Source organism: Cricetulus griseus, chromosome 2 (assembly GCF_003668045.3).
Source record: "Cricetulus griseus strain 17A/GY chromosome 2, alternate assembly CriGri-PICRH-1.0, whole genome shotgun sequence".
NCBI lineage: Eukaryota > Metazoa > Chordata > Mammalia > Rodentia > Cricetidae > Cricetulus > Cricetulus griseus.
The window spans coordinates 321,986,277-322,007,776 of NC_048595.1; the positions used below are offsets into that span (position 1 = coordinate 321,986,277).

Below are 21,500 nucleotides of genomic sequence, written 5' to 3' on the forward strand. Positions count from 1 at the left end.
GCCTGCAGAAGCAAAAAGAGGGTGTTGGAGTCCCCTGAAACTGGAGTTAATGAGTGGTCCTAAGCTCCCAGCACAGGATTCTGGAACTGAGCCCCCCTCCTCCTGGAGAACAGTACACACTCTTAACTGCTGTACCAGCTCTCCAGCCCCTGGGTAACTAATGTTTGAGATGAAAAATAAAAAAGAGCTGCTGCTTCTTCGGGAAAACACCAAATGGTGGATGGTGCCAGTGCAGCAGGAGGGCCCTAAGGACCCAGGGATCTCAGAGGCTTCTGCAGGGGATTCAGCAGCTGTCTTAAGGGTCTCTGGGTCAAGGGTCAAGGATGCTGGGCTCATGGAGGTAAAGCTGGAGACAAGAAGTGGATCCCCATCATCAAGCTAGACCACCTAGTCAAGGACATGAAGATGGAGTCCCTGGAGATCTACTTGTTCTCCCTGACCATTAAGGAATCCAGGATTATGGGATTTTTCCTGGGCTCATTCCTAAAGGATGACTTTCTAAAGATCATGCCATTGCATAAGCATACTCGGACTGGCCAGGGGACCAGGTTCAAGGCTTTTGTCACTATTGGGGACTACAATGGTCATGTTGGTCTTGGTATTAAATGCTCTACGGTGGTAGCCACTATCATCAAGGAACCAATCTTGGCCAAGCTTTCCATTGTCCCTGTGTGGAGAGGCTCCTGGAGGAATAAGATGGCAATCCTCACACCATGCAAGGTGACAGGTCACTGTGGCTCTGTGTTGGTATGTCTCTTCCCTGCCCCCAGAGGCACTGGAGTCATCTCTGCTCCTGTGCCCAAGAAGCTACTGATGATGGCCAGTATTGATGACTGCTACACATCAGCCAGGGGATGCACTGCCACCCTGGGCAACTTTGCCAAGGCCACCTTTGATGCCATCTCTAAGACCTGACCCTTGACCTCTGGAAAGAGACTGCATCCACCAAGTCTCCTTATCAGGAATTCACTGACCATCTTGTGAAAACCCACACCAGAGTCTCTCTGTTCAGAGGACCCAGGCTCCAGCTGTGACCACCACATAAGGGTTTTTATAAAAAAAAAAATAAAGTGAATTAAGTCTGTTAAAAAAAAAAACAATTTTAATGAATTTGTGTTTGGGACACAAATCCATTGCAAAAGTTCAGTGTTCATTGGCTTTACCTCCATGACCATCCATTCTCCTTGTGACCATATATAGCTTTGTCCTGGAACAACGTAAACAAAATTAGAAACTGTTTGGTAAGTAAACTTGGAGGAGACTAGGTGAGTCATTATGTCAACACCATGTAAACCAGCCAAGGTTCCAGTTAAATCCTAACCCAAACAGTTGGAGGGGTATACATACCTTTTCCTAGATCAAAGTAGAACACTGTCCCAAGTACTTAGCAGCCCTACTACCTCCTGATACAATGTCCTGAGAACTCTCCCCCATACTCCCAACACATTGATTCTGAGCTGGCAGCATTGCAGCCTACCTAGCAACTCAGGCTCATCTCAAAAGATCCTGGGATCTGGTGTGGGCATCCCAGCTGAAGGAAAACGTGTCATTCTGTCAAACGTATTTGTAGAGGCTGTACTTCATCAGCTGTATTTGTAGGGGCTGTACTCCATCAGCTGTATTTGTAGAGGTTGTATTCCATCAGCTGTATTTGTAGGAGCTGTATTCCATTGTCTGTATTTGTAAGGGCTGTATTCCATCAGCTGTATTTGTAGGGGCTGTATTCCATCTGCTGTATTTGTAGGGGCTGTATTCCATTGACCATATTTGTAAGGGCTATAGTCTGGCTTGAAGCCTAGATTTAACATGTTTGTTTAAAGAAATTTTTGGTTTTAGCTTTTGTTCTTTTAGTGCAAGAACTGGACATGGAAAGAAAATGGGAAAGGAAGGAACAGAGGAAAATCAGTAGGCAAATGTCTAAGGAACCCAACCCTGTCTGCATTGCACATTGTGAAGCTCCAACAGCACATGGGTTATGAGTAGCAAACTGTGCTGGGGTGGGAAAAATGTGGAGCCAGATGGGCAGCACAACAAGACCCTTCTCAAAAAGCAAAACTGAACAAAAGTAGGTAATTGCATCTGGGAATGCAAGTGCTGTGGCTGGGGTCACAAAGAGAGCCGCTGAGGTAGTCATACACTGACAGACCCCAGCTTCTGGAATCTGCAATATTTCCTTATGAGGCACAATTCAATTGAGGATCTTGACACAGGGAGATTATCTTGACCCCTAAATCCAAGCACAATTGTCCTTATAGGAGAGATACAGATGAAGGCTTTTTAAATTTTTTTTTTACATTTGTATGTGGTATGTATGCATATGGTCATGCATGTTGGCATGTGTGTGCAAGTGTACATGTGTGTAGTTGGGTTTTTTTTTTTTTTTTTTACTCTTTGGGGATCCACCACCCAGCTCCCAAATATAGAGACTTCTTCTTACTTATGAATGCCCAGCCTTAGCTTGGCTTGTTTCTAGTTATCTTTTTAAACTTAAATTACCCTATTTCTCTTTAATTAAATTTTGGGCTTTTTACCTATCGTTAGTGTATATATCTTTCTTTCCCTCTTACTCTGTGTCTGGCTCCTGGCATCCTTCTCTCCTCCTTTTCTTGTTCCTCCCTTGCTCTTCTCTCTTGAGCCTATATTTCTCCTATTCATCCTCTCTGGAGCCCTGCCTATCCGTCTCCTGCCTAGCTTTTGGCCATTCAGCTCTTTATTAGACCAATCAGGTGTTAGACAGGCAAAGTAACAGAGCTTTACAGAGTTAAACAAATGTAACATAAAAGTATACAAACAAATTATCCATATCATAAACTAATGTAACACATCTTAAACTAATATTCCACATTTCCCCCTTTTGTCTAAATAAAACTTTAACAAAGTAAATTATATACAATAAAAAAGTTATCAAGAACTACATTTACAAAATTCAGTGTATTTTTACTTAGCAAATTCAGAGAAAATACTCCATTAGCTATCATATCTTAGTGATTCCAAAGTTTTATACCTAACTTCCTTTATATCGTAACTAAGGAAAACTATAACTATTTAGTCTTTAACTCCATCAAAGACCCCAGAAGGATGTAATATTACCTAACAACAGAGACATCTGGTTGTCTGGACAGTCACCCAAAATTCCTCAGCAACGTAGGGGCATCCATCTTCGACCTACAAGCCTAGAATACCTGGCGGACTTTTCAATGAAACGGGAAATTTGAAGAACTGTCCAGCCTTGTATTGGCAAAGTTCATAGGTTGTTTTTGTCTGTGTCCTGCAGAATGTCTGGCAGACTCTTCTGTGAAGCAGGAATCTGGAAGGACTGTCCTTCCTTGTCTGGGCAAAGTTCAACAGTCTTTTTCTGGTGTCCCAATTGTCCAGTCTGAACAGCATAATGTCAGCAGTAAAGGCAAGGGTAGTTTTTTTGCCCTAGTGGCTAGCCTTGTCACATCAAAAGCAAACTTCATATGGAGTTTCTTTGATGCCCGTCATCTTTTTATGAAGCAAATTGATGCTGCCAGCAGATGTGTCTCTTTTTCGTGACAAACCTTAAATGCCTTATTCTGTAGGTCTTTGAAGTGTTTGAAAATCACCTGCCTGTCTAACCTTGAAAACATATATAATGTGACTACAAGTTTAATTATTATAAATTAACTACTAACCTCATTTCCCAATTATTGGCACTGTGGCGCGCACACACACACACACACACACACACACACACACACACACACACACGGGGGGGGGGGAGAATAATAACAATACAAGGGAAAATAAATAAAATTGGACCAAAGTGTTAACAGTAATTCTAAAGACTGAAACACTGCATTTCTATAACCAGATGGAGTTTTACTACCATATTCCTGTAGCAGGGTAACTCAAATCTGGCCAGCAGGTGGCTCTCTCCAACTCTCGGACTGAGAGAGCCCAACCTTCTCCAGCTGCCTTCTCCCCTAAGGCCTCATTAACAATTGTATCCTTCTAGCAGAGAAAGACTGTGAAGAAAATACACCTATAACTTCAAAGTCTTAGCTTGAAAGTGACCTGTTCCCACATCTTTGGTCATGCCTAGATGCAGGTGTAGGCTGAAAAACGTGTTCCCAGACTAATTATGGACAAAAAGAGCAAGATTTTTGGTGAAAAGAAAGCCTTCTTTGCCTCGGGAGAGGAGGGAGTAATCTTTATTTTATAAATGTTCTATAGTGAAAAGGGTATGTTTTAATAATCAGGAAGGGCGGTTAACCATGTGTATAGAAAGGAAATAGCAGCACAGGATGGAAGACTCTAGAGAGAAAACAGTCACGGAGCTGCATCTCAGGGAGGATGTTCAGGGCAGAATTAGTGAAAGGGCACAAGAGGTGAATGTAACAGAATGTTCAGTCCACTTTGGGAAATACCTTCACTCAATCACCAAGTACCATTTTCAGTAGTTATGCAAGAGACAGTAACTTAAATGGAACTTTTAAACTGCCTATTTTAGTCTGTCAGATTAGAACATATGTTTTAAGTGATGACAAACAACTTGATAAAAAAAATGCAGGGGTATTTTAACATTTGGAAGAGGTATACTCTTGCTTAAGGATAAATTGACAATGAGTTCAGAATGCCCTTGTCCTCACAATCAGATGCTAGAATTTGTCCTAAAGTTGGGTATAAATATACTTCTATGACTCTAAGGGGTTAGGGGTGATAGTTGACTTTTCTTTGTAAAAAGGAAAAATTATGAACAACATCATTTTGTAATTTCTGCTTATTGAAGTATATTGAAATGCACATGTGTAATAGAATACAATGAAGTCACCTTGAACTTCTAACTGGATGAGTCCCCAGGTTCAACCCCCAGTACCAACAAAACAGAAAAACAGGATACAATGCAATCTTTTAGAATGAACTATAGAGTGCTACTCAGTGGTATGGAAAATACATGTATCTTTTTTTAATGTTTGTATTATTTTACATGTATAGGTGTTTTGCCCTCATGCATGTCTGTACACTACATGAGTGCCTGGTGTCATCAGAGGCCAGAAGAGGGTATTGGATCCCTTGGAACTGGAGTTAAAGATGATATGGGTGCTGGAAATCTAACCTGGGACCTCTGCAAGAGCAGCCAGTGCTCTTAACTGCTGTGCCATCTCTCCTGATCAATGTGTCAGTTTTTAAAAACCAATTCCCAAGTATTATGCACAGTCATTAAAACACATATAAAATTTGGAAGTCTGAGAGAACATACACAAATGTCATGCTTATCTCTGGTGGGGATACATCTCTTTTTTCTATTGGTTATTGTTTTCTCTCTTTTCCAACATCTCAACAACAAATGTGTAAGACTTTAAAATCAGATTTTAAATAATTTGCTTATATCTTAATAATACTTGGGAAATTCTAATGATATGGGGGAAGAGTAATCTAACAAACTGTACATAGATTCCAGTTGTTGCATGAACTTCCCCTAGGGAGGCATAAACAAGCATCCACTCACCCCAGACCAAGCAGCAACAACAAACCAAAATGACAGTTCCTCACACGTCTAGCTGGGAACAAAAAGTTTACCAGAGAAGTAGATAATATTGCACACACTTGACAAAAGATGAAACCGAATAAATGTGTTGTAATGATTTCTACAGTTGTTCTAACTACACTAATTAGCCTTAACTGAGTTCCACAAAGCTGTACCTATTTCAGAGCATCTTCAGGTTCAAAGAATCCAAGCCGGAATGACCTTAGCAGTATACTTGTACTAGAATCCTTGACAGACTCGGGCTGGTTGAGATAATTTTAAAATTGAGTTCAACCGGTAAACCTGAAAGAAGTACAGGCCAATAAAACATTGGTGAATTCATAGGTCCCGGCCACGGCTCTTAAGCCACCTCTTGGCTTCCAAAACTCATACAAGGAAAGGCATTTTGTGCACCTACAAAGTCAGTCTTGCTTCTCTCTGAGATCAAGATGAAGCAATTTCTATTTCAAAGCATCGATGCCTTCGGCTGACCTTGCTGCTAAATACTTGCCGTGATATTTGTGCAGCAAAACATTTCAAGATCAAAGTAAGATGGATATATCTTAGCGAAACACGCTGGAGAGAAATCGATTTCTATGATAAATGCTGTGGCTTCGGTCCTGTCCTAGGGCACTGTTGGCAGCCCCATCCGAGCGCAGCATATTCATTCCTGAAAGGAGGCGCTCCTTGGTATCCAAGTGCTTCTTACCCCAGGATGTTTTAGGCTTCCCTGCAACATGCAGGAAAAGACAGGACATCTATCCAACTGGTTACAACATCCCAGGCAAATTTTGATGGGGAGATTGCTATGCTGGACCGTGAAGGAGAAATAAAGTTGGAGGGAATGGGTTTATAAGGCATTCTGGATGAAACAGGGGGTGAGGGACACAAGAGGGACAGAATTTGGAGTACAGAGACAGGATTAAAGGCAAAAGGAACGGGGCTGGAAGCAGGGCCGATCTGTAGAGATAAGCACAATGCAATTCGAATTGGGTGGGTCAAAGCAAAGGTGGAGAATTCATTCTGCATTCAGCTGATATCAGGGGATGCCACAGGCCACCCGTGCTTTGCATGCAGGTGATAGACTTTTCCTTGTCTGCTCTCTCTTCTCCCTGGCCTCAGCTATGTTCCCCAAGAGGCACCAGCCTCAGGCCTCAGCCAGACTCTCTGGTAGATGAATTCCTCCAAGTAACCTGATAAGTCATCGAGCAAAGTTCAGGGAATGCTTCAGTCATGCCTCCTGGCATGCCATCTCCTGGGGACTTTGTTCGGCAAGCATAGGAAAGACACTAGATTTTATGTAGATTGAGTAGCCTTGCGTTCAGAAAAGCCACTGAGCAAATAAGAGCGCAGCAGATGGGACAGAGACAGCCACAAAGTCCTGGGCCACAACAGTAGCCCGGAGTGAAGAGAAGTCTTAAAAGTGAGAGGTGTTCACCACTAGCAGGAGCTGGGAGCAGGAAGGAACACGTGGGGCTTCCAGTCAGTTTTAAGGTCTGAGCTGCTGCCAGATGGTAACTCTATTCACTAGGTGGAGGTGTGGGGTGCTGCTTTCTGAAGGTGGCGCCTAAAGTTATAGCTCTTTACCACTAAAAATGCTGATTTTGCCCCTAGCTATTTACAACCTGTGATAGAACGAGATTGTATCACTCTCATTGGTGCTAGGGAAGCCCTTTGGATGTCAATCCCAGCCTGCAGCTAACCCTGAGCCTCTGGGAACTGTCCATCTTCTCCTTGCCAGCTCATGCTGGTTTCTTGGTGAAGGGCATGCCCTCCCATTCTCTCATGAAGGCTCTCTGACCTCACCAAATAAACCCATTTAATGCTGCTAACTCCCTTAGCACCTTTCTCAGCCCTGAGCTCAGAGCACTAGGATGGCCACCTAGTATATACTCAGGCATATACAATATACACATGGACATGTGTCCATGTCTCAAAGTGGCTGCCCCAGGTGTCTATGCCAGGAGGGCTTCTACCTATCTTTACTTCTGCACCAAACCCCACCCCAACTCCAGATCCTCCAACCAACCTCAGCCCCTCCCCAACCAAGGTTTGTCGACATCATGTTTAGATCTTGAATCTTCTCTCTAGATGCAGTATTTCATATCTGCATAGGACTAAACTGCAGCCAATTCCCCTTTGGGTATACAGACAAATATTGGAGGAAGCAAATGCCACCTTGTGAGGCTGTGCATGTAAGGTTTGTTGTTGTGTTTTGTTTTGTTTTGTTTTGTTTGAGACAGGTTTCTCTGTGTAGCCTTGACTATCCTGGAACTCTTTCTGTAGACCAGGCTGGCCTTGAACACAGAGATCCACCTGCCTCTGCCTCTCTGCCTCTGCCTCTGCCTCTGCCTCTGCCTCTGCCTCTGCCTCTGCCTCTGCCTCTGCCTCTGCCTCTGCCTCCCAAGTGCTGGGATGAAGGGCGTGCATCACCACTGCCCATTGAGGCTATACTTTTGTAAGAGTGAGTCAGGGTACCTCAGTTACCACAGAGCCAAACATGAGCCAGAGCAAAGAGCTCTACCAAAGGCATTTGCTTGGCAATTCCTGGCTTTGGTTCAGTCTTAGGTTACTAGGGAATTCTGGAACTTAGCCAGGATTTTTCAGCATCTCTGGTCTCTCTGCTGCTTCACCAGCTAAGGGCATGAACAACCCTGGCTCCATCTCTCTTGGAATCCTGCTTAGAACACACTGTGGTGGAAGCTGGGCTCAGTGAGTACAGAGAGCGCACGAAGCCATTTTCAAGCTTGTTATTTTTGAGGCTCAGAGCTCCAGAAATGAATTCAGAAAGAAAATGAAAACCATAACAAGACAGACAGCAGGAGCGCCGTCTCCACTAACAAAGGCCGTCAGCTGAAACCAATTTGGACAGCTCAGTTCAGTCTCGGCTCATGAACTTCACTTTGCCTTAGAAAAGCCTTTCAGCACAGTGTGCACATGGGGTGTGTGTGTGTGTGTGTGTGTGTGTGTGTGTACACACTCATGCAGGTGTGCATGCTGCGTGTGTACTTGAAACTGTGGGCTGGGTTTCATGGCTATTCAACATGAAAGCAGCAGAGGAAGCTTGTTTCATTTTGGAAATGATAATCTGTGGGTTCAACCTCAGTAAATGACAATGTGATTCATAATTAAGAATTGTATCTTTTCGTGGAACACCAAGAAGTATCAGTGGGTTAAAAGGCACTTGCTGCCAAGCCTTGTGACCTGAGTTCAACGCTTGGGAACTGTATGGTAAAAGGCAAGAATTGACTGCTGTAAGTTGTCCCTTGACTTCCACACAGGTGCTATGACACCTCTCCACCATTCCCCCACACAAATAAGTAAATGTAATTTTTTTAATGTTAAAGAAATGTAGGCGGTGGTGGCACACTCCTTTAATCCCAGAACTCAGGGGCTGGAGAGATGGCTCAGAGGTTAAGAGCACCAACTGCTCTTCCAAAGGTCCTGAGTTCAATTTCCAGCAACCACATGGTGGCTCACAACCAACCGTTATGAAATCTGGTGCCCTCTTCTGGTGTGCAGATATACATGGAAGCAGAATGATGTATACATAATAAATAAATAAAATCCTTTTTAAAAAATCCCAGCATTCAGGAGGCAGAGGCAGGCAGATCTCTGTGAGTTCAAGGCCAGACTGGTCTACAGACCGAGTACCAGGACAGGCTCCAAAACAATTCAGAGAAACCCTGTCTCTGGAGGAAAAAGAAAGAAAGAAAGAAAGAAAGAAAGAAAGAAAGAAAGAAAGAAAGAAAGAAAGAAAGAAAGAAAGAAAAAGAAATGTATCTGGGGGCTGGATAGATGGCTCAGTGGTTAAGAGCACTGACTGCTCTTCCAGAGGACCTGAGTTCAATTCCCAGCACCCACATGGCAGCTCACAGCTGTCTGTAACTCCAGTTCTAGTGGATCAGGCATCCTCACACAGACATATATGCAGGCAAAACATCAACACACATAAAATAAAAATTTAAAAAGTATTTTTAAAAAAGAAATTTATCCACTGGGTCTTTGTCAAGCCTTATGGCACAAGCTCCTAAGACTTTTGAATTCTCTTTGAACACTGTTCTGGTTTGCTTTTTTTTTTTTTTTTTTTTTTTTTTCCTATATAAGCAACATGACCAAAAGCAACTTGGGGAGGAAAAATTTATTTCAACTTCCAAGTGACAGTCCATTATTGAGAGAAGTCAGGGCAGTAACTGAAGCAGAAGGCACAGAGGAATTCGGTTTAACGGCTTGCTTCCATACACTCAGCTTCATTTCCTACACAGCTCAGTCCACCCACCCAGGGATAGTACCACTCACAGTGGGCTAGGTCTTCCCACATCAGTTAGCAATTCAGAAGATGCTCACAGATGTACCAGAAGTCCAATCTGAAGGATATAGTTCACCAGCTGAGACGCCCTCTTCCCAGGTGTGTCAAGTTGACAACCAAGAATTAGCCTTCACAAGTACCGAGTATCTTCTGGGGTCTTAGAGAGAGGATTGGTGGCTAGGGCTCATCAACAGTATGAGAAACCCACCATATGATAGACGGGTAGGAGCTCTAATCCCTTACCCTCCTCAGAGGGAAAAAAAAGAGGGGCTAAAAGTTGAGTTGGTTGCCATCAGTCAACTTTCTATCACTATGACAACGTGTCTCATACAAAAACCTTATAAGGAGGAAGACTTATTTTCACTCACAGTTTCTGAAGTTTCCATCTTTGGTGGCTGACTATTGTGGGAAATTACCAATACTGAGTCAGGTAGAAATATAAGGGTATTTAACAGGGAAAAGCCTTACTTACAGAGCGACCTAGCCAGCCAGTGTGGCAGCAGTCTGTACAGCAAGAAGCAAAGTGAAACCGAAAGTGCAAACACAGTCACACTACGTCACTCTGACCACGCCCTCACAAGCGTGGTCAGGCACACCTGTAGCCAGCCCCTAAGTAGGCATGGCTACAGCTTCCCCTACAGCTGACCATGCTTTGGGGTCTGCATCAAGGCAAGACAGAAAGCAATGAGTGCATGGTACAGTAAAGCTGCTCATCTTGTAGGGGCCAGGAAAGACAGACAGAGAGGAAGGGAATGGATTCCCAATCCCCAAAGACTTAACTTGCTTCTACCTCTCAAAGGCTTCCCTGACTCTCAACAGAGCCACTGACTAGACACAACCCATTAATACTCAACATTTTAAAGGTGCCTATACAAGCCATTAATCATCAATAATCATTCAGTCTGCCAAGTGAATGGAAAAAGCCCACCATAAAAACTCAAATGGACAGATTTCTGGGAGCTTCTGTTTGTGGAACATGTAGATAATGCACATTCATAAGACGCATAAGCTCCAATCTGTACACACACACACACACACACACACACACACACACACCACACACACACACACACACACACACGCGCGCGTCCGCGCGCGCAAGCGCGAGCGCGTCCCTGTGTATTTCTTGCATCTGCAGCATCTCTATCTCTTGTGACATCCCTTATGTTAGGCCTGTAACTGTTAAGGACTTTCGAAAGTTCTTGGAGACACTCCATCCGTACTTGAGGAGGGGGTCGTGGAAACCCTAAATTCATACCATTTTTTCAGAAGCACGAACTGGGATCTGAGACATTTTCCCACATTATCCTGCCATTTGGTATCCTGACATGCCACCTCCAAAGGTAACCAAAATTCACCATCATTTCAATAACTCACTGAATATATTGGCTTATGTGGATTAGGAAATATTCTGAAGATATTTTGTGTACGGCACTCAAAAGTGTTTGGAAGGCACTCATTGTCCTGCCAGGTTGTTAAGGCTGGACTCCTTAGGAGTGATTAGTCTTAAGGGTGGAAGCCTTATAAATGGGATTAGTGCCATTATGAATGGGGCCTGAGGATGTCTGTTAGTCTCTTCCACGTTATACCTAACAGAAGGCACATCTATGAGAAAATGGGCTCTCAACACACATGAGATCTGTTGGGGCCCTAATCTTGGACTTCCCAGCTTTTAGAACTGGGAGCAACAAATTTCTATTGTTTATAAGTAACCCAGCCCAAGGTATTTCATTATAGCAATTCAAGCAAAAATACTGCAATGCTAATGTTTTCTAATGAAAACCTGTGTGTTGACTTGTGTAGCATTGGTTTTCCAGTGGAATATATGCTAAAGTCAGGAACAGATTTTGCATATGGCACATATTATTCCCTGCTCCTAAAGAAGCCCATGGAAAACAGTGGTGATGGGTGCCAGGAGTGGTACAGAAGTAGTAAGGTGGCATGCTACAATGTGTAGATATATGTCCCTGAAAATTCTACATCCTAACCACTGTTAATGATGGGGGCTTTTTAGAAACAGGGTCATTGAAGACATGCCCATGAAATCAGCTAAGGTGAAATCATCATGGAGCTAGATAGTACAGTGGGTGTTTAGTGCCTTCAGAACAAACATGAAGACCTGTGGTCAGATCCCAGCACCCACATAAAAGCTGAGTGTGTGTGTGTGTGTGTGTGTGTGTGTGTGTGTGTGTGTGTGTGTGTTTGTGTGTGTGTGTGCGCGCGTGCCTATGTTACGATAAATCTTTCTGCCACCCACTTGATGGACCCACCACCCACCTCATGGATGAACAAAATAATACAGAGACTTATATTAGGTACAAATGCTGCTTGGCCAATGACTAGGATTTCTCATCTGCTAGCTCAGTCTTAATTGTCATAAATCTATATATTTTATAAGATTTATCTTATCAGACATCTTCTGTTGGTGTCCTCATCCCCAGGATCATATGGTGGCTCCGAGCAGAGAGCAGGAGGAAGAGTGAAGGGGAAAAAGGAACCACTTCCTGCTTGTCCTTGCTTAAATGAGTCTCCCTGCTATGTCACTTCCTGCCTGGATCACCACTTCTTTACTACATTTCCCAGAATCCTCCTTGACTCCTAGTCCTGTCTAACTTGCTGCCTCATTGGCCAAACAATATTTTATTCAACAATCAATAAGATGAACATACACAGAAGTACATTCCCAATCATGCCTGTAACCCCAGCACGGGGGAAGTGGAGACAGGAAGACTCCAGGGACTTGCCAATCTAGACAACAGGTGAGCTCCAGATTCACTGAGAGACTCAGAAAATTCACTCAGAGTCTCAGAAAATAAGGTGGTGAGACATGGAGGAAGACACCCAGAGTTGGCCTCTGACTTCCACACTACACTCACAGGGCAGTGCAACTGCATACACAGTATACACACACATGCACATATCACACACAGTGCACATGCACATGTCACACAGATACATAAAATACAAAGAGAAAAGACACAGGGAAAAGGTCACTTGGAGGGAGGGACTGGAGTCCTACACTCATGAGCCAAGAAATGCAGGACTGCCAAAAACATTGGAAGTCTACAGAGAGGGCAAGACCCTGATGAACTTTGACCTCTGACCCCTAACTTGGAGTGGGGGAAAAAATCTCTATAATTTTTTTTCTAGTGCAGGTTTTTTTTATTATTATTATTAGTTCAAATTAGGAACAAGCTTGCTTCACATGTCAATCCCTTCTCCCTCTCCCTCCCCTCCACCCAACTCCCTACCAGCCCCTCACTCCCTCTCCCCTGCACTCCCCAGGGATGGTAAGGCCCTCCATGGGGGCTCCCCAAAGTCCATCCTGGGCAGGGCCTAGGCCCTCTCCTATGTGTCCAGGCCAGGAGAACATCCCTTCTCATGTGATTGGCTCTCAAAGTCCCTTCTTATATCAGGGAAAAATACTGATCCAGTACCAGGGGCCCCCTAGAGTACCGAGGCCTCCTCATAGACATCCACATCCAGGGGTCTGGATCAGTCCCATGCTGGCCTCCCAGACAGCAGTCTGGGTTCCATGTGCTCCCTCTTGTTCAGGACTGCTGTTTCTGTGGGTTTCACCAGCCTGGTCCTGACCCCTTTGATCTTCATTCCTCCTTCTCTGCAACTGGATTCCAAAGTTCAGTTCAGTGTATAGCTGCGGGTGTCTGCCTCTGCTTCCATCAGACACTGGATGAGGGCTCTAGGATGGCATATAAAGGAGTCATAAGTCTCATTATAGGGGAAGGACAACTACCTAGATTGTCAGTTGGTGAAATTTCTATAATTTTAAATCCTCTCTTCTACAGAGCTTTGCTCCAGTAGCCCTGATGTCCACTACTTGGGAGTGAAGATTGTCTTTTGTAAATGCTGTCAAAGATGTTTAAAGGAAATATGAACAATTTCACACGAATAAATTAATCAACTTAAAAAGAATCACACAACAGCTTATTTTAAAGCACCACAAGTAACCCTAAGTCTACTTGTTAATTTGCAATTAAAAAAAAAAATCCAGTGTCAGTGAGAGGGCTCAGCTAGTAAAGGCACCTGGGAATCTAATTTTAATTCCCAGAACCCATGTTGTGGAAGAACAGAGTCCCTCAAGTTGTCCTCCAACCTACATACATACATACATACATACATACATACATACACACACACACACACACACACACACACACACACACACACACACACACCAATTTAATTGTAAATAATATTTCAGGCTCCAACTGGCTTCACTGGGGAACTACACTTAACAATGTAGCACAAATTCCCTCAAAAAATTAAAGGTGAAGGAGCATTTTAACTCATGCAATTAGATTAGCATGACCTTTAGACCAAAATGAGAAAACCTGGCCAGTTTAAAGGTTAATTAAGAATCAACATACACTGTAATAAGTTGGGGTCAGACCAATTAGGATTCTACAGAAATAATTAAAATGAGAAGGACTTAACTTCAATACTGTAATTACCTTTCTGCCAGAGGAATTTACCCCATGTGTCTACAATCATTCCTGATAAAGGGTTTGTTGAGATATGGGGATGGGGGTGGAGGGGGTGGATTGGGCAGCGGTGCAGGCCTGACTTGATTGTGCACTGAGTTCAAGTCCATCCAAGTTGCACAAGACTCAGTCTCAAAACAACAGTAACAGGGCCTTTCAAAGGAAACCAGAACTGAGAGACTTAGCAAAGGTGAACCAGGGTAGTGTCAGGTTGGAAGTCAATGCATCAACAAGAAATAAAAAGGACAGTGGTGTTGGCGAATTGAAGAGCCAAGACACACACTTAGGATCATAAAAAAGTTTGTAGAAAGAATAGTTTGACACTAGTAAATATCCATTCTTATTTGTGTCAAATATTTGGAGACTGGAGTTCAGGAAAGTAGGAGAGATCACGCCTGTGTAACTCCACTTACAACCTCCTTGTGGCTATTAAACACAGTGTCATACTCTAAAGAGAACTAGCTAGTCGATCACATTTAGGCTGGCTTTCCCAGTGTTAAAACAGGGGGAAAAAGTTGTATTATAAAAAGCACATTATAATACTATATTTGGCTTCTCCAACTTGGAATCCCTATATGAAGTCAAATGAAAAAGCCACACACTGCAGTCTACATCTGCTACTAGGAAGTTTCCTAGAAAGCCTCTCCAGCCCCTGCATATGCGAATAACCCTTTGGAAAACCAAAATGGCTAGTTTTATCAGAGAGGGCAGCTAAGACAAGGGACTCACTCATCATGGATGGACCAGCCAAGCCACAAGGTCATACTAAATCTAAGTTCTGATCTGCAGTCCACTGCATTTGATGTGCACGCACACTATGGCACACAAGGTTAGAGAATGACTTCTGGGGATCAGTTCTCTCCTTCTACAACATGGGTCCTGGTGATGGAACTCAGGTCACTAGGCTTGTGGGCACATGCCTTTACTTACTGAACCATCATCAGTCCTAGTTAATTTGTTTTTAAGGAGGCAACTTTGACTAAGTGGTTAATCTCAATTCAAAGGCCACCCTCAGCACACAACTGAATGGCCTCCTGGATAACTATACTTCCCCCAAAGCAGAGAAAGCCTTTCACTTGCTATTAAGACATGGTGGCCATTATCACTACACAAAAATCCCCAGGAAGCTGATGCCATGAAAAAAAAGGACTCCAAATGTTTGATATGGAAAGCCTCAATTATATTTACCTATAAGACAGGACTGCCCATTATGTAAAAACCTGCCTGGGTGGTCATTTCTGAAGCCTGGAAAAGCAAATCACATTTCAGTTATAAAAACAAGCTGTGAATATGCAGTCATAGAAGATAAAATTACCACAACAGTGGATTTCAAGATTTTCATTTTATTAAAAATATAGCAACATGATAGCAGCAGCATCTTATAGCTCTTTACTAGTACCATGTCAAAGTAGTTCTACTCACAGACACACCTAGGCAGTATCGTTATGCTTACATTAACTTTTCCCTTGATGCTCTATAGCACTATTCTAGTAAACTACTTGAGACCAAGAGGGTATTTTTAACTACTAAATTGTTACAGTATAAATATACAGTATTTTAAATCTTGTATGGAAATCAGTCCTGAGATTTCTCCCTCAGTCATGTGTTGCCCACTGTACTGTTTACTGGTAGAATTCTACAAGTTTCTCAGCATGAGTTTAACGGATCTGCATTTACACAGTCAGGAATGTTTCCATCAGCAAATATTAATCAAGAATATAGAGACCGCTATCCCATTTTGATCCTGGAATTTAAATGTCCTATCTACCAAACTGGCAATTTTCCAGATTAAAATGTTAGCTGCCTATAAATTTAAGTATCAAGCTACAGATTAAAAATCTACCTTTAAAATATTGTTATGCATTAGGCTGCAGTTTAATGACAGAGTACTTTGAAACCTGGGTTTAATCCCCAACACCAAGGGGAAAAAATTAACTATAAACAAATCAATTCCAGAAACTATTAGTTATCTTAACCAAGACTGTAAAAAGATCTATTACTAAATCTAACCTGATTATGGACCAGAAGTCATGAATGACTTTTGTTTTTAATCTTCTAATTATGTATCACTCACTCCTCAGGTGAAAACATCATTAATTGTACAATAAAAGACAAAAGGAATTGAAAGGCTGACCTACAGATTAAGTGGGAAACAAGTTTTTCCACTTTAAAAGATTATTTTGTTACATTTACATTAGACTCCTGCTTCCAGAAATAGGATGAATCCCTTTGAAGAGCTTTAAATCTGGTATCTGAAAACAATTTAACTATAAGCAAGTAGACATGAGAAAACATTATGGTGGGCAAACATGTAAATACATAAAGAACTGTCACTGCATTTCTCCATTGTGGGGATGGCTCAACTCATAATCCACTCAGGTAAATCCTCTTTTCAATGACTCACAGGTGCTCCCTTATCCAATGCATCCGTCCAAAAGGACCAATGCTAGCTGCTAACTCAACTACCATGAAATGAAATCATACTCCATCTGTAATGCACTGTGAATTAAAGATGTTTTAAAGGCTATTAGTGAGCTCCCTAATCCTTAAAATTAAATAATCTCATAGGTTAACACAGGTATAGTAAAAGATTTGATCTTTTTAAACTTTGAAAATAAAACATAGCGACACAAAGGAACAATATTAGTATCTTAAAAGACACTTTTCTTGACCAAAAAAAAATAAACCATCTTGATTATAAACAAGGTTTTTATTTGTAATTGAGTATACCAAAATTTAAACCTCTAACATAAAGACAAATACATGATAAACACTGAATCTGTTCAAAAAAGAATAAACATGGAGATTTCAGGCTGAGTAGTGTTTTCAGTCTAAATTAACTAGATTAAGGTAGAAACAATAACTACAGCGATAGTCACAGAAGTTAAGGACCTGTTGCAGCCTTCCTGTAAAACCACCAGGTCAGTGCTTATACCAGCTCAGTGTACACAAGAAGCTATCAGCAGTATCAGATCCTGTCCAGAGAGAGGAAAAACCACTGCACTTTCAGTCGGTGGGAGAGTGTTCTCTCATCTTACCTCAGGTTTCCCTGATAGTTTCTTGGGTGACAAAAATTATTTTTGGTTTTGTTTTGTTTTTCAGGGCAGGGATTTTCTGTGTAGTCCTGGCTGACCTAGAACTTACCAAGTAGACCAGACTGGCTTCAAACTCAAGAGATCCACCTGCCTCTGCCTCCCGAGTGCTGGGATCAAAGGTGTGCGGCACCACTGCCTGGCTGACAACATTCTTGAAAGAAATAAAATAGCTTAATAGGAAACATCAAATGGATAAAACAAAGCCCATGTGTGCCTGCCTCCCTGCATGCCCCCCCCTCTCTCTCTCTCTCACACACACACACACACACACACACACACACACACACACACACACACCAATCCCACAGCATCTGCCTTACTCCCTCTCATCTCATATCCCTACTTCTTCTACGTTAATGAATTTGAGCAAATAACATGCATGGAAAACAGTTAGTGGTAGGAGAAACAGTCAGTTTCTCCCATGAAAACATTTGAATAGTGCAGAGGACAGGAAAACACCTCAACTTAATTTACAGGGCTGTTTTAGAGATGTTGCACAAGCCTGCATCAGCCATGTCAAAAGTATCCATGTGTCAAATAAACAAGAGCGGGAGGAAACTGAAGACTTTCCTCTAAAATACTGAACTTTATTAAGAGAAATGGTACTAAAAAATAACAAAGATCAAACATTTGCTCTATTCTACTTACATATCATAAATAAGACATCGGTTGAAGCGAGACACACTCCTTCACAATCTTTCCACAGGTGCCCAATCATTTCTGTATCAGAATAAGCTGTTTACCAGCCAACCATATGTGGCTAAACTATTAAATGGCCATCTATACTTTACATAGTAAAGCATCTTCCAAAGTTTAATGTACACAGTGACAAAAAGAAAACACACATACACACAGTAATCTGAAGATGATTAAGCAGCTTCATAATCAAACCAGGCTATATGACTTGGAGAAAGGGCCTTTCTACTCTTCAAATTATAGTTTCAACAGTATTAATGTGAAAACAAGACTCAAATTGGAACCAAGTAACTAAAGTGCTACTTGACTTCTTCAATCTGTGACAGTAACCCTTCCCATAAGGTAAGGCAACTGAGTAATTTGATTGTATTAAATAAAACTAAAATTCATTTTTAAATAAGATTTGCAAATTAAGTGTTTTTGGTTTATTTGGAAATGTAACAATAATGACTAGTGCATTAACCAGAATTGATAGTTTCGCAGAAAACATTAACAGTTTTCATTTTACTACTTACATACCTTCTATGAAAAATTGAGCCTAAGATTGGTGGATGACCATGTGTCTTAAACTCACATAAGCATATTGTTAAACACAAAACCACCTCTATATGCTCCCAGTCCTTCCTTTAAGTATAATTTCTGTATCATTAGAAGAAAATGATTGCGAGGTAATATTAAGGCCATCCAATGAAGACAACTAATTGGTTTCCTCTGATTTGAAGTAAGAGTATGTCTCCCTTTCAATCATCACAGTAGAAAACTGGTGGTCCCAAAACTACAATGTTGTTTGAAACTCCACAAGTCTTGTAAACAGGACTTCCTTCTGACAAACCCCTAGCATACTTCCCCATGGTTGTGAACAGAATACAGCCATCTAGATTCATATGAATTGAGAATGACTAGCACATATAAAACCCTAGAAAACAGTATACCACACATTGTAGAAGGCACTAAAGCTTCAGCTTGTGCTCCCATGGCCCATTTTGAAAACTCAGTTTCCTTTTTATAAGGGGATCTTTGCCACCTACAGCTGACAAGACACACTGCAATATTATTCATGAGCTTGGAAATGTCAACAAAGTTCAAGAAATGCTCATTTTTGTGGCAGACCCAATGATTCTAAACACTGAATACTAACATGTTGTTATTAGTATTCAACACAGTTTCTCTTCTCTTGAAAGAGAACAGTAGCATGCATTGTCAGTTGGTTTTTAATCCACTTATTTAAGCAATTTTAATCTGTAAAACTGTTTTAAAAGAAAAACTGATGTCCAAACAGTGAGCAAAAGAAAACACAATAGTGAGAATTTACCACAATCACTGTTAAGTCCTGTGAAGTAAATGTTAAAACTTCTTACATACTTTGCACTTTACAAGAGTGTATATATATATTTGCACAAATTCAAGCACATCATCAAACTGTATATATTGAAAATTTCTTTAAAAAAGTAAAACAATACAAAATTCAGTAACTAGCATTTTCTTTAAGAGCCTCCAATGCTCATCTCCAGTCTTTAGGGATAGTTCAATTCTGGATCTGTGATGTTCAATTTACTTGCAATGCTTCTTGGCAAACACTAATGAACCACATGACAAGTGTGCCAGCCACCATGGAAATGCACAGACTTCAGAAGATGGTAAATTTGGGTGATATCTGATTATTTTCATGATGCCCATGCTCAGTAACAAGATGTCCACAATGTCACCTCATAGCTGGAAAAGCTGTTAGTTCCCATATGTGAGTCTCTTCCCCATTTACATCTTGTTGTGAACTGAAAGCTTTGGGTTTGATCCCACCAAGGAGGGAAAGATGCAGCAGGTGGTCCTACACCACATCAGCTTTACTGCAGAGGCTCTCTTCACTTGGTTGGCAATTCCCATTCTGCTGTACTTTGTTTTCTTCCTCAGTCCTTGGTGGGTCCTTCTCATCTGTATCTTGGCTCACACTTGAATCTGCCTCTTTACTGTGTTCCTTCTACAACAAACATCAAGCGCATGTTCACTATCTTGCACAATAACTGTCTGTAATTATGTATGGCTAAATGATATAACAGTTTTTTGTGAAGAAAACTGCAGTGTTTTCTTTCATTAAAAACCCATGCAAGCACATGTATCAATTTGCCCTTTGTATGTTATTTCCAACAAAAGATGGGCAACTCATGATAACAAAATCAGAACAGGTAAACAAAAATTGTAGCTCTTCAAAAACACCCTCATAAAACCCCAAAAAAGGCAAAGAGCTTTCCAAAACACAAGAAATAAATGTGAACATGTATAAAAGGGAGTAGCTGTTCTTAGAAAGTCTTCAAAAGCAGTCTAAACTCTGCCCCCAGTCTAAGGGAGAATTACGCACGGACAAAGAATACCTAACAAGTAACTCATGCTTAATAAATAAGGCCAATTTCACTGATGATGACAATAAACTTCCATCAGTAGCAAAATAAATTCCAGAACCTATATTTCCAAATAGAATTATACTAGATAGTAAAAAGAACTGACATAATTCACAAGTACTTACAATTTCCAAGAAAAAGCTTAATTAGGGAGTTTTAGTTTTCAACTCTGGATTGGTTAAGGACTTTGGATTTTAATGATGTATTTATTACATATGAACAAATCTATTTTTAACAAATTTGCTCAAATGAATGCTGAGGAAAATGGATCAAACACAAACCTCAGTATCATAAACATATTAAATACACTTGTTATCCAGAAGTTATCTAAAATTTTCTCATTGTATAAGGAATTAAGCTGCTTCTGTTTTAATTGGTTCTCATTTCTTCAAAATGTAATCTGTGCAAATGGCAGAAGTGCCCTGAGCCCTGGTGCCCTAAGGGGCACCAAACATTCAGTCCACTGCATCCAGAGCCTGGCTGAGCAGCTCACCTTAACTGGTGTGTTGGTCTTCTCCACCTTCTCCTTCCCGTCATTAGAACTCTTTTTTGTGGAGGTAGAACGCTCTCTTTCTCTCCTATCACTGATGTGGTCCCGTTCTTTTTCTCTCTTTTTATCTTTCTTATTTCGGCTATGATGAAAATACAGGAGTTATCTTTCAAGAATTTAAAGACCTACTGTACTCTTGAAAACATTCCTTATCTAACACAGGCCATCCAAAACAATACAGTGTACATAAGCATACTAGTAAACTAGATTGATAAAGTAACCAAGACAAGACCTACAACCTGACCTATTCCACCCTTTGCTTCAGTCAGTGTCCAGGTCACTTCTACAGCAGCCACCAATGTGTTCCTATAAGACACAACTTGGTATTGTCAATTTACTACTTTTAAATACTCAAGATACATGTATCTACTTGAAAAAGCATGAGATAAAAACCAACTACAGTCAGCCTACACTGTAATGATTCCTTATCCACAGATTCACCTGACCACTAATCAAAAGTATGT

The 21,500-nt window shown here is 41.4% G+C and overlaps 1 protein-coding gene and 1 pseudogene across 3 annotated transcripts in view; one reads left to right on the plus strand and one right to left on the minus strand.

Annotated features, from left to right (window-relative positions):
* Positions 1-220: 220 nt before the first annotated feature.
* On the plus strand, positions 221-1,045 carry LOC100751538 (annotated as a pseudogene).
* A 16,915-nt stretch (positions 1,046-17,960) lies between these two features.
* Positions 17,961-21,500, minus strand: part of Srek1 (splicing regulatory glutamic acid and lysine rich protein 1) — a 34,768-nt gene continuing 31,228 nt past the window's right edge. For all 3 annotated transcript variants that reach the window (XM_027401570.2, XM_027401571.2, XM_027401572.2), the window contains 2 exons: positions 20,980-21,118; positions 17,961-20,068 (listed from right to left, as the gene is read on the minus strand). In XM_027401570.2, coding sequence (XP_027257371.1) covers positions 19,919-20,068; positions 20,980-21,118 — 289 coding nt within the window. In that variant the 3' untranslated portion in view covers positions 17,961-19,918. The remainder of the gene's footprint in view (positions 20,069-20,979; positions 21,119-21,500) is intronic.